Source organism: Nyctibius grandis, chromosome 2 (genome assembly GCF_013368605.1).
Source record: "Nyctibius grandis isolate bNycGra1 chromosome 2, bNycGra1.pri, whole genome shotgun sequence".
Lineage (NCBI taxonomy): Eukaryota > Metazoa > Chordata > Aves > Nyctibiiformes > Nyctibiidae > Nyctibius > Nyctibius grandis.
Window position 1 is genome coordinate 36092651 of NC_090659.1, and position 17791 is coordinate 36110441.

At 42.0% G+C, this 17791-nt stretch overlaps 1 protein-coding gene across 2 annotated transcripts in view; it reads right to left on the reverse strand.

Annotated features, from left to right (window-relative positions):
• The window catches only part of CNKSR2 (connector enhancer of kinase suppressor of Ras 2), a 232024-nt gene that overhangs the window by 190717 nt on the left and 23516 nt on the right, over positions 1–17791 (reverse strand). For both annotated transcript variants that reach the window (XM_068420507.1, XM_068420498.1), the window contains exon 2: positions 37–200. In XM_068420507.1, the coding sequence (XP_068276608.1) occupies positions 37–200 (164 nt within the window). The remainder of the gene's footprint in view (positions 1–36; positions 201–17791) is intronic.

Below are 17791 nucleotides of genomic sequence, written 5' to 3' on the forward strand. Positions count from 1 at the left end.
TGTTCACTCCCCCGTTTTTTGCCCCAAGAAGTTTACCAGTGCGCAGAGCAAGTCTACTGCTTCCAAGATAAGCTCCTGATGGCCAATTCGTGTGACTCCAAGATCTTCCAGTTCTTGATGAGTAATGCGTAGTAGCTGGTCACCACTAATCTTCTCTCTCTCAAAGTTCTTTATATATTGCTGCAGGCAATCATCAAGACCTGCAGAAACAGGACAGAAGGGAAGACAAAAGTTAGCAACATTTTGTACTGCCATAGGAAATCAAAATGGGCTGGAAAAAAAAAACAAAAACAAACAAATCGAGCCAAGGGAGGATATTTGCCCTGTCTTTGAGAGAAATATTTCAACATTACACAAAATTTTATGCTATCCAGAAATCATAAGATTCAGAGAGCTACAGCAGCCATGGCTTTTCCACCTGTGGATGATACCAGCTGCTCCTGAACCCTGAACAGAGCCCTGAATTCTTGGAGTATACTGTGCTCTGAATCCATATCTGACAGCCCCTAATAACAGGTATGTTAGCAATGCCTCTATTACATCTGGGAGGAGAAGAGGGAATGAGGGAAGGGAGGAAGACACCCCCCCTGCTCTGGGTGCAGCGTATCAACAGATGCTGTTAGTTATTACAGCACTGTGAAAGACTAGAAACAAGGGAAAGCATTTGTACCAGAGACAAATTCTAAGGGAATCATGGGAGTGTGAATATGCTTAACACTATACGTCCAGGAGTGACTAGCTCTCAGTGCCTCTTAACCTCCCTCCCCGTGTACCTCTGCCACTGTAGGTTGCATGACGAACAGGGGCTTCTGGATATGCCCTCAGTTAGGAACGTGTCTCTTCACAGGACACTTGACTACAGTGCCCCATGAATTGACACACAAAATGGCAATGCCACATCATCGCGATTCTCCTACTCTAAGACCGTTCATACCCTGCTGAGCTACCTGACAGCTCACAGCGCTTGCCAGCCCCCAAAACAGGCTGCAAAGGGCTCTGCAGAACAAGAAAGGCAGTAGCCCTGCGAATGCATAAACTGGGCCCCAACTGCAGCAGCAGATCCAGCTCAGTATACATCAGTTCAGAAATTGTATGGAGTCACTTACAGCACACAAATGCTTATTGAGCACGAAAAGCCACTCAAATCAAGCCCTGGGTGCGCTCCCCAGAAGGGTAATCGCCTGGAGCAGAAACAGGCCCATTGTGCCAAAAGAGATCCTAGAAGTGCATGCAACACATTTGCTCACGACACAGATGAGTGCAGGGTTGTACAGGACCAGGTGCTGCTTTGGGGGCCATCCCTGCTCTAGCTGTTCAGTTTGAGTCTCAGTCTAACGGCATGCAGCTGACTACACATTATTGCCTGGAGCAAAGAACACTGCAGAACGTGAAATAAACCATCATGCATCCATTCCCCATCGATCTTTGCCTAAGAGGGCCAGACCAGTATGGGGAAGCTCTGCAGCATATGCATCCCTGTGCCAAGGGGATAAGGAAGACTCTTGGGTATTTGGTGGTCCATCTAAAATTTGTATCTGAACACCTTCCAATGGACCAACACGACTGATACTGAGTAGCAGGATTTCACAGAATCACCGAATCACAGAATGTTAGGGATTGGAAGGGACCTCGAAAGATCATCTAGTCCAATCCCCCTGACGGAGCAGGATTGCCTACACCGTATCACACAGGAATGCGTCCAGGCGGGTTTTGAATGTCTCCAGAGAAGGAGACTCCACAACCTCTCTGGGCAGCCTGTTCCAGTGTTCAGTCACCCTCACCGTAAAGAAGTTTTTCCTCATATTTATGTGGAACCGCCTGTGTTCCAGCTTGCACCCATTGCCCCTTGTCCTGTCAAGGGATGTCACTGAGAAGAGCCTGGCTCCATCCTCATGACACTTGCCCTTTACATATTTATAAACATTAATGAGGTCACCCCTCAGTCTCCTCTTCTCTAAGCTAAAGAGACCCAGCTCCCTCAGCCTCTCCTCATAAGGGAGATGTTCCACTCCCTTAATCATCTTCGTGGCTCTGCGCTGGACTCTCTCTAGCAGTTCCCTGTCCTTCTTGAACTGAGGGGCCCAGAACTGGACACAATATTCCAGATGCGGCCTCACCAGGGCAGAGTAGAGGGGGAGGAGAACCTCTCTTGACCTGCTAACCACACCCCTTCTAATACACCCCAGGATGCCATTGGCCTTCTTGGCCACAAGGGCACACTGCTGGCTCATGGTCATCCTGTTGTCCACTAGAACCCCCACGTCCCTTTCCCCTACGCTGCTCTCCAACAGCTCTGTCCCAAACTTGTACTGGTACATGGGGTTGTTCTTGCCCAGATGCAGGACTCTACACTTGCCCTTGTTATATTTCATTAAGTTTCTCCCCGCCCAACTCTCCAGCCTGTCCAGGTCTCTCTGAATGGCTGCGCAGCCTTCCGGTGTGTCAGCCACTCCTCCCAGTTTTGTGTCATCAGCGAACTTGCTGACACTGCACTCTATTCCCTCATCCAAGTCATTAATGAATATATTGAATAGTACTGGTCCCAGTACTGACCCTTGAGGGACTCCGCTAGACACAGACCTCCAACTGGACTCAGTCCCATTGACCACCACTCCCATTGACCACCACTCTCTGGCTTCTTTCCTTCAGCCAGTTCACAATCCACCTCACTGCCCGATCATCCAGACCACACTTCCTCAGTTTAGCTGCGAGGATGCTGTGGGAGACTGTGTCAAACGCTTTACTGAAATCGAGATAGACCACATCCACTGCTTTACCATCATCTATCCACCGGGTTACGTCCTCATAAAAGGCTATCAAGTTGGTTAAGCATGACTTCCCCTTGGTGAAGCCATGCTGAGTGCCCCTAATGATCCCCCTATCCTTGATGTGGACAAAAACCTGAATGCATTAATTTAGCAGCTTCTTGAGATACACCATCTTTCTGATGGTTGTCTTCAAACAATCCCAGCCAGCACATATCTCTCTCCCTAATGTTGAAAAGGCATCTGCTCAATAGGTTGCAAGGAAGTGAGAACATTTTTACTTGCTAATCAAAACGTCTGAAAAACCTGAAGACACGCAGAGGCAAAAAGATCAATCTGACTGCTGAGCCCCAGATGACAGAATCACAGAATGTTAGGGATTGGAAGGGACCTCGGAAGATCATCTAGTCCAATGCCCCTGCCGGAGCAGGATTACCTAGACCATATCACACAGGAACGCGTCTAGGCAGGTTTGAATGTCTCCAGAGAAGGAGACTCCACAACCATTCTGAGCAGCCTGTTCCAGTGTCCCTGGCAGTTCCCTGTCCTTCTTGAACTGAGGGGCCCAGAACTGGACACAATATTCCAGATGCGGCCTCACCAGGGCAGAGTAGAGGGGGAGGAGAACCTCTCTTGACCTACTAACCACACCCCTTCTAATACACCCCAGGATGCCATTGGCCTTCTTGGCCATAAGGGCACTTTGCTGGCTCATTGTCATCCTGCTGTCTGCCAGGACGCCCAGGTCCCTTTCCCCATGCTGCTTTCCAACAGGTCTGTCCCCAACTTGCATTCATACACGGGGTTGTTTTTGCCCAGATGCAGGACTCTACACTTGCCCTTGTTATATTTCATTAAATTTCTCCCCGCCCAACTCTCCAGCCTGTCTAGGTCCCTCTGAATGGCAGCACAGTCTTCTGGTGTGTCAGCCACTCCTCCCAGTTTTGTGTCATCAGCGAACTTGCTGACACTGCACTCTATTCCCTCATCCAAGTCATTAATGAATATATTGAATAGAACTGGTCCCAGTACCGACCCTTGAGGGACTCCACTAGATACAGGCCTCCAACTGGACTCTGTCCCATTGACCACCACTCTCTGGCTTCTTTCCTTCAGCCAGTTCACAGTCTACCTCACTACCCGATCACCCAGATCACTCTTCCTCAGTTTAGCTGCAAGGTTGCTGTGGGAGACCGTGTCAAACGCTTTACTGAAATCGAGATAGACCACATCCACAGCTTTACCATCATCTGTCCACTGGGTTATGTTCTCATAAAAGGCTATCAAGTTGGTTGAGCATGACTTCCCCTTGGTGAAGCCATGTTGACTGCCCCTAACGATCCTCTTATCCTTGATATGCCTAGAGACAGCACCAAGAACAAGTTGTTCCATTACCTTTCCAGGAATGGAGGTGAGGCTGACCGGTCTATAGTTACCCGGGTCCTCCTTCTTGCCTTTTTTGAAGACTGGAGTGACATTCGCTTTCCTCCAGTCCTCAGGCACCTCTCCCGTTGCCCACGACTTAGCAAAGATGATGAAGAGTGGCCTAGAAATTACTTCCACCAGCTCCCTCAGCACCCGCGGGTGCATCCCATCAGGGCCCACGGATTTATGGATGTCCAGATTGCTTAATTGGTCCCTGACCCAGCCCTCATCAACCAAGACAGACTCCTCCTCTATCCTGACTTCTTCTGGGGCCTCAGGGGCCTGGGGCTCCTCAGGACAGCCTCCAGCAGTATAGACAGAGGCAAAGAAGGCATTCAGTAACTGCCTTCTTTTTATGCTCTGTCTCCAGGGCACCCACCTCACTCATCAGTGGGCCTACATTGCCTCTAGTGTTGGTATCACTGCCTATAGTGTTGGCAGTGGTGACTCACAAGAGCCTCAGCTTATAGCATAGAAGTTCTCTGAAACTGGTTTTGTTGCATTTTTGGTTCTCATTCACCCCTTTTAGGGTGTAGTTGCACTTCCAAAAAGACTCACATAAGGAACATGTTGGTACTGCAGGCAGGGATGTCCCAGCGCCAGGGCAGCCTGCCATTCTTGGCTCAGTCCTTGGGCAAGCATCACCCACACTCTGTCTGTGCTACAACACACCAGCACGATCTTCACATGGCTTTAACTTCTCGAATTCACACACCAAAACTAAACCATGTGCAAACACAGTGTAAACCAAATACTCTAGGCCCAAGACACAGGAAATTCTCCTTAGCAGGTCCCCAATTCCAGCATCCTCTGACCACGTCCTTCCAGAGCCTGCCGCCTGATTTCCTGCCTCCAAAACAAAGCCACTTAAAAGGCCTAGGTTAATCAAGCATTTGGAGCCATGTCTTCCATTCACTTCCCTTGCTAATCAAACAAATAGTTGCTCAAATCAGTCATATACTCTATTACAACATATTAGCAGAGAACAAAAATGCTGATCCAGGACTGACCATGTATCGCATCTTGCTATGCAGCCTGGCTCTCAGATATGCTTGACCAGCTTGTGAGAAGCTAAAAATTGTTCCCTAATTCTTCAATGAAGAAAATACAAATCACAGAATCACAGAATCACAGAATGTTAGGGATTGGAAGGGACCTCGAAAGATCATCTAGTCCAATCCCCCTGACGGAGCAGGATTGCCTACACCGTATCACACAGGAATGCGTCCAGGCGGGTTTTGAATGTCTCCAGAGAAGGAGACTCCACAACCTCTCTGGGCAGCCTGTTCCAGTGTTCAGTCACCCTCACCGTAAAGAAGTTTTTCCTCATATTTATGTGGAACCGCCTGTGTTCCAGCTTGCACCCATTGCCCCTTGTCCTGTCAAGGGATGTCACTGAGAAGAGCCTGGCTCCATCCTCATGACACTTGCCCTTTACATATTTATAAACATTAATGAGGTCACCTCTCAGTCTCCTCTTCTCTAAGCTAAAAACTTTCAGTAAGAGCGATGATCTACTAAAGCTTTTATTCTCCTAAGTTTCATTCCCCTACAATAGGAGAAACCAAATTATCAGAACCACAAAGACTGATCCATAAAATGACTTGGTTGCCACACATATGCAGAGAAAAGAAGACAGAAACGCTCGCTAAGGTCAACACAGCCTGCTGCTTTGTGGGGTGCCCACTGTATTTTGGATATTTTTTCCCTTTGTACTTAAATAATGAATACTCCATCTTTGGCCTTAGAACTGCTTTTTAATCGAAAGCGATGTTTCACTGCAAAACAACACAACACATGCATAGCCAGTGTGACGTACAAGAGGAAGATCTTCATTTCTCTCTTTCTTAGACACCATTGCTTCAGAACATGCCAAAGAGCATGAGTCCTGCGTGTTCCCAAGGCATTTCAATGGAAGCTCTTTATTCATCCAAATGCTGCTGTTTCTCAGTTAGGTGCTAGGCAATGCTCATCATTGTTAGCAAACAGACAAGCAGCAATAAAAATCAAGCATTCTTTTCTGCATGAAACCTGGAAGAAAGGCTATTTACCAAGTTCCAGATCTATAACAACTCATTCAGATGTCAAATTTAAGTTGCAAAAGGAAATAATTTTCCTCAAGTCTTCTTGAATCCACTTTACTTGTTCAGACACACACGATACCATTATCTTGAATTATCTAACATGAGCCTTCTTGATTTATTCATATTTGTATGTATTTTCTCCAAAAGCCCTTCTTAGCCCAAGCTTTCCATCTGGTATATTAATTGCATGAACTGTTTTACAAGCACAGTCCCATGTATAATGGCATTATTTTTTTGAAAGAAATTGAATATTCTTGACGATACATAAAACACTTCATCTAAAAATGTATTAAAAATAGGCCATAGATGTGCTTTTGCTAAATGAATAAAAAGGAAGGCAGTAAGTACTTCTGATATTCCCGAACTTGTCCCACACTGCTTACACAGACTGATGAATGAGAATAACATTAAAATATTCAACGTCATCAGGTATCAAAAAATGAACTCCCAGCTAATAAACTAGCAACACAAACCCAGAATAAGACATGAGAGATGTACTTAATAAACACTTACTGACAGTTAATTCTAAATAAAGCCATTGCTCTTCCTCCTCCTGCTATCTATGTATTTTTATCATTCAGATGTAATATAGACAGATGTATACAGTTCATATAGGGTAAGAAAAAAAAATTAAGACAACAAAAATTTTACTGACAATTGCTTGACTCACCAATTTTGTAAAAAACACAGTCAGGAAAGAACAAAATAATTTAATCGTAGATTGTGTGGCGTTTTCACAATAGCTTGCCACAACTGCTTCCGCTCATTCCCCAAATAGAATATCCTTTTAAAGTAACTTATTTCTGTCATTCTATGTCTTAATTAAAGAGCAGCAATTCTTTTTGTGAACAAAACTGTGCACAGACAGGAAATAATAATAATAATACAAAAAGGCCACCAGCATTCCTCACCCACACCTTTTGTCCCCAGAGCCACGGCAGACAGTCCCATTTGCCAGCAGCCGGCCAGCCTCTGCTGCGTTCAGATCAACAGGAGGGGAATTGCAGGGAACAGGCATTCCTGGCCAATAATGCCATTTAACTTGGTACAGGACAAGATGTACCAAAAACCGTCAGGTGCCTGGGGTCCATGGAGACACCCTGGAGGCTAACAGGGAAAGCACAGCTTTCTTAAGAGCACTCTGTCTTTTACAATATTCCTGCAAGTCCAGCATCCATCCAGCCTCAATGTAGTAAGAAATTTTTCTAGCTGGCACAGTCTGCTCTTCTACCCCCAGATGCCCTCACATCAGAGGATGTCACACAACCCACATACCACAGGAGTCCCAGAAAATAACTCAGTTTGATATACTATTACCTGTTCCTGGCCATGGGTGCGATTAATGTTGCCAAGCATCTAGCAGTCTTGGATACTTCAAGAACATTGGCCTCTGTCTAAAAATCAGGTTCATTATTATGTTCTGGACACATAAAGCCCCATAGTATATCAAACAGGTTTTCTGATGTCGATACACAAGTAACAGTCTCATGTTCAACAACTCTGCTCCTCACCCGAAATAACCCTAAGATTTTTTGAGTATACGTAAAGGTACAGATATTCCAATAATAAGAGAGCTTAAGGTAAAACCATACAATGGTATTCCTCTTCCTTTTAGATATAGTCTTTAAAAGAAACACTATATAATGTAGCCTTCCTTTTTCTCTTGAAAGATTCCTCAAGTCTTGTGCTCCAGAAATAACACAGACCTCTGAGGATGCTAACTACTCAAGTACTCCCCTACCCCGTGTGCTTTCCACCTGAGCTTACCAACCATGGAGTCTAGCAATGCAGATCCCACTATACACTCATTACCTGGCCAGTTTGACTGAGGCCTAGAAGAGCATTTAAGATTAATACATTGCACATCTCTGTCAGCTGGCATACCCCTGACATGTTATGTACACAGATGGACTATTCTGTGCATTAACAGAAAAGGAGCAACTTTTTTCATTAAGTTTAAAGCAAGCTCTACCTCATCTGTGGGACTAAACAAATAAAAAACAATAGCAAAAGTAAAGAAAGCTCCTCCAAAAGAAACTGCTCAGAACAGTCAGTGCTTTTAACATTAAAAAAATCTTCTCTAGAAAAGTCTCTCTCGCAAGCAGAACATACTGGAGCTGTTTTTTTTTCCCTACTCCATCATTGAATTCTACCTTGTGTGGGCCAAGTTACAGTTCATCAAATCATTAACAACTTTTAATGGCTCACTGACATGAAAACAGGCAGAGTTCTATGCAATGAATTCCTTTTACTACAATGGCACAGTAAAAACTGATCAAGAAATGTTTAATTTCATTTTTTACTCATACTATTTTCTGGAATAAGATTACAAGATGCAGTGCTACTCTCCAGGGAAATCTTCCATGCTTCCAGTCTCCTAGCTAATATACAACTGCACACTTCATGATCTCTCTGCGGTATTGTCTTATTTTGATGTGTGTAACAGGTTCTCTTTTGAAACAAGCAAACCAACAAACTGCCCTGTAATTCAGTGTTGGAACAGGTTATGCACACCTGTGGTAATTCAAAGTCAAATGACCCTCTCCATGAAATACATCCTCAGGTTCTGATCCCACAGTCTACTCCTCCTCCGCAAGCAGTTCAGTCTTTCCTCCCACCTCTAAGAGACTAAAAAAATACTATAATAGACTTTTCTATGGCTAGATCTGAACTAAAATTTGTTATCAGATGCTCAGATATACATGAGAAGATAAAGTTCTAAAAATAGTGGCAACTAGGTAGAATATTCTTCCCCAAATTGATGGCAAAAGAATTTTTCCTTAAGATTGGAAAACTACAGGGAAAATAACAGAGCTTGTGTTCTTATCAGCCTTCTTTTCAGTTTGGGGTTAATGGAAAGATGATGAACATCACAGGTTTAACTATCATACCTGAAACTTTGACATAGCAGTATATTTTTATGCTGCCCTGGTAAATCAGAATGAGGATGCAAACTGACAACCTCCCTTGGCAAGTCCTTGTTTCTGTAAATCCAGCATTTACTGAAAAGCAATAACATACAGACAATACATGGAATAATTTTGCACAGGAGGGAAAGACACATCTTTCTTAAAAAACAAGTGACAGGCTTGGGGCTTCTCTTTTTCTTTAAATACAAGGCAAACAAATTCATCTTTCAATTTGAACAGAAAGAGTATGCCCTACCTGAACTCCATCAGTTTTACATCTTAACAAATAGAAATTCAGGCAATGGACTGTATCACAGAATTTAACAAGTCATTAAAGAAAAATTTAAACTAGAGTTTAATATAAGATGGGAATTTATGTAGCACTATCTAATGTCTTTTCAGATTGTAAACTATTATTTGCAAGATTTTTACTTAAACTAACATGATGGAAGGGACCACTAAAACATTAAATGTTCAGAAAAAATATCACAGTTGCTTTCTCCCAGCTCACCATTAAATATGCATTAAATTTAAGCCAACTATTCTTAAGGACTGACCACACTTGAAATTGCACATGTGTCTACATATGTTTCAAATTTATCAGGAACTCAACTGAACATTTAAGTTAAAACATTGTGCTATGTCTTATGTGTTTGCACTTAGGCTTTATTAATCCAGAGCTGGTAGGCTACTACCCTGTTCACTTTAATTATACAAAAATACAAGATTTGCTTATGTCAAAGCGCAAGACAACCAACCAGAAAACTTCTCCCTCTCTTCCACCTTAACCAGAGAGCTGCTCCTGGGCAGCCCAGAGCGGGCAATTCTCCGCACCACAGCAGCTCCTATTTGGGGTACGCACTCACGTTTCCTCCCTAGGAGAACCAGAATGTGAGAGGAGAGACTAGGAAAGGCCAAGTTTCCCCACAATCTGTATGTGGGAGATGGGTATTTGGGAACGCTCCACGTCCCTCAGTCTGAATGTCACCCCAGAAACTGGGAGTAAGCCAAGCTAGTCGCTTCCCCACCTGAGAGGCAAAGATAATTCTCCTCTGCCCCCCTAAGGGATGCTCACGTAAGGGATGCTCACTGCTTCGGGGTCTTCAGCACCTCCTGGGCTTCATATGTGACAAACAGATGTCACAGTTACCAGTGCCAAAAGATGGAGCAAAGAACAGAATGTTTTAAGTGCAGTAGATGGCAAATGACTACTGTGGACAGGACGGCTGCAAAAAAGTAATGCCCTATCTCAGAGGAGCACTGCAGGTAAGATGGTAAAAATAAACACCAGAAGCAGCTTTCATTCTGGATTAGGAAAAAACACAATATATTTAAAACCAGAGGGAAAAAATTAATTGCAGGTCCTGGATTTATGAATGGGTACAGGATTAATGAAAAAAAGAATTGTCAAAGGCCTGGATTACAGCAGTATTTGCAAAAGAGCAGGACGATCACTTTGTGCACTGGTTTTCTGCCATTTCAGGCAAAAGCCCTCTAACTGCAATACATATTTGTCCTTCACTCTATAGAATCATTCTCTCTCTCACTCCTTCTCCCTCTCTCTCTGTATATATATATATACACAAGTCAAAACTCCAAAAACATTAAAAACAAACATTAAAAATTACTGAGAAGATCCAAATAATTATTCCTTCAAACATAAAACGGTTATTCGTAGAATATAGTATAAGATTACATTTGTCCATGTGCAGTTTACAGTAGATGTGTTTTTTCCTAGGAATCTTGAACTGTTCATAGTCAAAACATTAGCTGAAAGGTACTGTTAACTAAAAACTGACAATGAAAGAGAAACACAACACATAAAAAAACCCCACTTTATATCCACTGGATATGTACTACTACATCCAGAAAAGCACATTAAGTTTGTAGAATGAAGAATTCAAAAGGCAGAAGATGGGAACATGAGAAGCAGCAACGTAATCCGAACCCAGCATCTCCTGAAGGTAATATAAATGCCGAGATCTTGGCTACTAGACCAGAGGTACTGTGTACAGCAGTGAGGTAAATACCGAAGATGTCATACTGGGTTCCTGAAGAGATGCACAAAATAAGGAACAGAAGTATTTTTTAGACCTTGCATGGTGGTCTGTTCTTTTTAAGGTCCTTGCCAGGAGAAGAGCCTGTGGCCAATCAAAGGAGAAGCTACTGGTGAGATGGCGTTATGCCAGGTGAGCACTTGGGAGTCAAAGGGTGCATTCACGACAGCACTGGGTTGAAACAGAAGTTTGAGGTAAAAGAAGTACTGTCCCAGGTCACTACAAATTCTGTAATTAAAAATAAAATCCTGTTCTAATAATCTAACTCTGAAGTGTCTGCTGTTTCCATGCCTACAGATACGCTCTCTTTTCATGATCATGAACTCTTACAAGACCTGGATATATTAATTGTATGACCGTGTTGGCAACAAATGGCAATTTTGTTTATCAGAAAATTGCAGAAACATCAAGACTGAGTGGATCATACATGGCTCATCAACCGCTCTACTTTACAAAGAATTTCACACTGACCAACTTTTAAAAGGGTTTTCTTGAAAAAAAAAAAAAAGAAATTTAAAAAAGGGAGGCAGAGAGACATAAAGTGTACATGTAGAATAACTACAAGCATGATTTAAAGATACACAAGACTGAACTGGGTGTAGTGTCTAATAGGTCGTACTTCTAATAAAATCAGTCCTTGCTGTTAGACTACTTATAATCAGAGCTTATTATGGCAAGTCAGACAAGTTAATTACAAGAAGAATATCCAAAGTGTTCTGTTTAGCTGTTGATAAATGTAATCATTCATGCTTCTCTGGGTGCTTTTTGTTTCCATTATGCCTATCTGTATAGCAAAGCCAAATCTTTACACGGACACATACAAGTTTTGCAAAGTGTTTGAAATCTTAAAACATGGATAACACTGCAACAACCAGTGTCGAGCTCTATTTCTATGAAATTCAAGGATTAGTATCCCTGATTATCAATATTGTTCTCAATGTAAGAGGTTATAATTATTGTTATATTTAGGACTCATTATTGGATTACAACCACCACATTGTTCAACTACAGCTGTGGCCTTTGCACATGAGAAATGTTGAAGCGTGCAGAAAAGTTAGTGCGGCTGATAAAGGCAGCAGCAATCTCTTTGCTAGTGGAAGGAAGAGGAGCTTGCCAAACAACCCACAGCATCATTAAATATCAGGAATTCCTCAAATGAAGCTAATCAAGGAATTCATCCACTTACTTCTGCTAAACACTACTACACACAACTGCAGGGACCTAGGGCAGCCACAATGTAGATGGGATGGGATGAGAAAGTGTGCATTCACTCTCATAATTCAGTGTACAAAATGACAGATTTTAAGCTCAGGGTTAGAAGTTCAGCACATTTCGGGAGGCATTTAGAGATAAACTGGAAATATCTGAACTGTAATGTTTTTTTTTTCTTTTTTTCCCCTCCTCCCCAAGGAATCCTACTTGTATTCTGAACAAAGACAAGATAGGCTAATAGGGAGGGGGGAAAGTGTTTGTTTAAATATCATATTCTACCAAAACCAGAAGCTCTCCAGTAAGTTGTCCAAGCATTATCAAGATTATAAGACTATAAACACTGAATGAAATACTCCCCTAAAACTTCAAAGAGGAAATCCCATTATTGTCTCAATTATTTTCCTACTTAAAGCTATGCCCTCATGATTTTTGAGCAGCTTTGAGGACATGGAATGTACCATCAAAGCTTTGCAAAAAGCAAGAAGAGAAAGTAGCATTGTCACTTTACATGTAATAATATATTTTTATGATACACAAGGTCTAGTGTTATTCAAGGTCCCATGATGCTAGAGTCTGTACAAAGTAATATACAAGGAGATATGGCCCTGACCCGAGACGCTTGATAAACTTCTCTTTCTCCATGAAATTCAAGCTGGATAGCTAATAAAGGCAGATCCATCAACAGCTACTTTTATTTCTACCCTGTTTCACTTTGCAGTTTTGACACTCTCACAATCACTCTCCTTCCCATTTTTCACATGTGCTCCAGTTTGTGCAGTACCTCAGGAAAGGGAAGTCTTCTTGGATCCAATCAATGTTTAACTTCTTCCTCAAAGTACTACATTTCTGCTCCAATAATCATATGTAAACTAGAATACACAGCAACTATCTTAGCATATAGGCATTTTTCAATCAACATTATAAAATTAGAGTTCTAAATACCATTAACTAACATCTATTTGATTTGCCTTTCATTGGATAATTTTTTTTAAATTTCAAACACTACCATTTTTCTCCTCTAAAATGATTCCTTGTACATCTATCTGCATCACTGCCACCGTAGGGATTTGATGTTTTCTAAGAACTTGCTACCATACATCACACTCTTAAGGAGTAACTTTATTACTAATTGGTTCCCCCTAAAATATAAAGCAATTTATGAATGAGCACAACAAAAAGTTTTTCTCAGTAGTGTCCTTCAGACTTTAGAGTTTCTAGAGGTTTATATTTGTACTAGTGCAAAGCAACTTTACAACGTTAAAGCACAGCTTATTGCCAAACATACAAGATTAAAGCACAGCTTATCACCAAACGTATAATATTCTCGTGTCTGCAAACAAAAAGGCTACACCACTGGTTTACATGGGTAGAGCAACTGTTATCTAACAGCAGTGTGTGGCTTTATTAGTTCTCCAACAAGTCTCTCAAGCAAGCAGCGAGCACTAACGATGTTAAAATAGGCTGAAGCGAGTACCACCAGGCTCACGCACACCACCAAAGTAACAGTGCCAGAGCTGGAAAGAGCTAGTGAGGGCGCAATGCGCCCCAGGCAAACCAGCCCTCTGTTTGTCCCAGCCCTGGGGCTATGGCTGCGCATCTCCGACCGCAATTGCACCAATGCACAGCACCTGCCCTCCGAACAATTTCGCACCACGCAGCAATGACAAACTACCGCATTCCCAAATACGACCGTAAGCATTGAAATGCAACCACCATATTCCCTAAGGATGGGAGGCTTTCTCTAAACAGGTGTGGTATTGGCTTCTTCAACAGTTTAGAAGGGGCTATAAAACTGAAACAGCCCCTCAGGACTTAAGATATGAAAGTCTTCATTTTCCATAGCTTTTCACTGTCTCCCATGATTATTTGCAGCTGTGCTTCACACTAGCACATGACTATAGGAAGTGCAAAGCCATCAAGCGTCCAAGGCTACAGCAGGCAGACAGGAGGGAAAGTTTCTTCAAACTCTGAGTGAACTCCCTCCCATTCATTCTCCCTTCTTGCAACGCCCATGCAATTCCCAGGCTTGGAGCTCTCTTTAGCAGAAGCTCACACAATTCAGCACAGTGTGAGATTTGGGACGGTTTTAGGGTTGTGGGCAGAAAAAGCTGTACATCCCCCTCCACATGACAAGGAAACATCTGTAACTTAAAATCACTGGTCAAATACTTTGATATGTGTAGGAGTATCTTGAAGAAGAAAGGGAAAGCTAAACTCCTAATATTCATCACTTCCATCACTTCATATGCGATGTCTCAGTAGCCATCCCACCCCTCTGCAAAATATAAATGAATCATATATTAAAGGAAAAAAACAAGTATAATATCTAAGACAGTCAGAAGATGTTTATGTGAGCCAAGTACACCAAGTAAGTAAATAGGTACTGCTTGTTCTTTCAAGTGCCTTCCCATGTTTGCATTTTTACAGCGCGCTCCAGAGCAGCCACATTAAACACACAGTTGTTGTCACAAGAAAGGCACTCCTCTTCTCCCTCCCTCACAGGGGCTAATATATGCTGTTACGTAAAATAGTCAAATAAGCTCTGTCACAGCCTTTATTATAGTTTTTCACCACGAAAACCAGCTCTGATGCCAAGAATTTATTACGTCAGAAGGCATCCTTTCTGAGCAAGCTGGAACATAGTGTCCCCAAAGAAATAATACAACAGTTGTTAAAGCTTTCCTTCACCTCAGTACTTCATACTGTCTCCCGCCACTGAAGAAATCTGTTAATGATTTAGATAAGGCTTCAAGATTTATTTGGTGATGCCATCACACACGATCTGCAGATTCCATGCAGCCCAGCAGCATGGTTGAAAGCAATGCAATTCATTTTGCAACATGAGCAATTCCTCAGCTTTGCGAGGCTTACACTGAACCTCTCTCTGAAGCAATAGTGGACAAGATACAAGGTTGATTGGGAGTGTTTATACTATGACTTCCATCCACGCTCCAAATTATTCTTCCTTCCTCAACATTTGATTTTCCTTCTAATACCAGAAAAATCATCCAGCATTCACTGGCTCTATCTGCCTTCTCCCAGGAATTAAGCCAGAACCCTACTGACATCACCTGTAATTGAACAGAACATGTTGAAATAACTTTACAAACAGTCCTACAAGTACAGCTTTATTACATTCTGATATGCACAGATCCAGTGTATGTTAAGAAGTCAAAAACATTTGTTTTAAGCTTCTTGGCTAAGACAATCTGCTTCAAACTATATTCAGAGAGCACTGCATAAAAGTATATGCAAGGACAACTTTACATGCCTGCTCTTCCCCACTCTCCCTCTCTCTCGTTAAAAGAGAAGAACGCATTCCATAATGTAAAATCTACAATATGAACCGTAAACCTGTAAAGTGGGAGTGCAACCCACACAAATGGATCACGGCAAAATACATTCATTAGTTTTTTATTTTCTTTGGCAATATACTTTTTAAAACAATGTTGTCAGCTTTGCATAAGTTGTAAATACATAAAAATGAAAAAAAAAAATCTGTTGAAGTGACAAGTTAAGTTGCACCTTAGCTAGTTTCTCATTTTGCATCATCACTTGCTCATACAGTTTATCCATATGAGCAAAAAGCAGTAACTAGGAATTAGACCCTTCAAAGACTGAATTAATCTACAGTGACATATTAGTCTCTTTCAAGTCTCGTCAATGTTCTATCCCCAGAAAGGAGAAATGAACGTTCACATGGAAAGTAATGTGTACATGTGTCACACAAAATTAATAACAATTTGGTTTTAACTATTAACTGCATAGCACTATATTAATGGTATGAAACCCGTCCCTGAAGGTCTTTCCCAAAGAGAAGATGAGGTATTTCATTAAATATTAGTATTACACACTATATACATTTGTGCAAAATGCTGCAGTTCAGTGCTACTAACATTTTAGAATGCACACCTAGAATGATTTTGGTTGGAAAGGACCTTTAAGATCATTGAGTCCAACCGTTAACCTAGCACTGCCAAGTCCACGACTAAACCATGTGCCTAAGCACCACATCTACATGCCTTTTAAATGCCTGCAGGGATGGTGACTCCACCACTTCCCTGGGCAGCCTGTTCCAATGTTTGATAACCCTTCCGGTGAAGAAATTTTTCCCGATATCGAATCTAAGCCTCCCCTGGCACAACTTGAGGCTGTTTCTTCTCGTCCCCTCATTTGTTACTTGGGAGAAGAGACCAACACCTTAATGAATTCATAGGCCTAATGCTGGGAAACCCAAAGAAAAACCTGAAATCCCCACGTTTTGCTACTGTTGCACGCAACATTGAGAACCATCTATAGGAGGTGGAAGACGTGCACTGCGCTTGGCCTCCCAGGCAATTCATGTAGAAAGAGAGCAGAAACGTCACAGAAACACATGCCATCAGCGAGGGCTCTTAGACCCCTACTCATACAGAGCCATCCAGAAGGCAGCACAAGGTAAAGTGATGCTCTCGTGCGTTTTGCTTAGCCGTACTTACAAACAGCCTTGCCCCAAGCCACGTGGAAGGCACGGCAAACTAAACCAGAGTTGAGATTTAGCAAGGTTGCAGTTCCACAAGCTCTAGTATATTGTTGCCATAGCTTATCAGATAAAAGGAAAAAAAAATACATGCAAAGTTTTTCCACTGAATTATTTTTGAGCTTGGGTTTCCTTTGTGTGATCTTCATCCTTCATCCTGGAATATCCCTGGCTGGTAGAACTAAATACTTCTATCAGTCAGTGTGGGATAAAGTGTCCCGAGTATGGATATTCCTGCCTATTTCTACAGGACATCACCAGGAGGTAAATGCTGTTTAAACACTTCCTATGTTAACTATATATAGCTATATATATTGGTCTTGCTCCACATCTCCTGCTCATTTAAGCATTGTTTACTTTATATTGAAAAGTAATGGAAAGGGCGTATCAGTATAAAAATACTAGAATATTTCCATTTACACCTCATCCAGACCAAATCAAAAGCTGTGAAAAAAATGAAACCAAATCCAAATTTTCACTCTGCAGAGTTTAACAGGACTTGATAAATGTACTAATTTTCTTACTGTAGGAGAGATTCCTTATTCCATATTTATTCTTAGAAGTGTACCTGAAACATACGGTTAAGTGCCATTTCGAGTCATCATAAAAGCTGAAAGAATTAATAGCATTTTGGCCATAGTAATTCTGGCTGACTTTGCAGGCCTTCCTCCTTGTCACTAAAGACTGAAGGAAAAGACTGTCCTTGTTACCTGCCACAGACTCCTTTGGTCTCATTAAAAATAAACTTTCTGAACCTGAGTGAGACTTAAAGAGTGGGTTTTCTTTAAAGACAGAGGACATATTTATTTCACGTACCTGT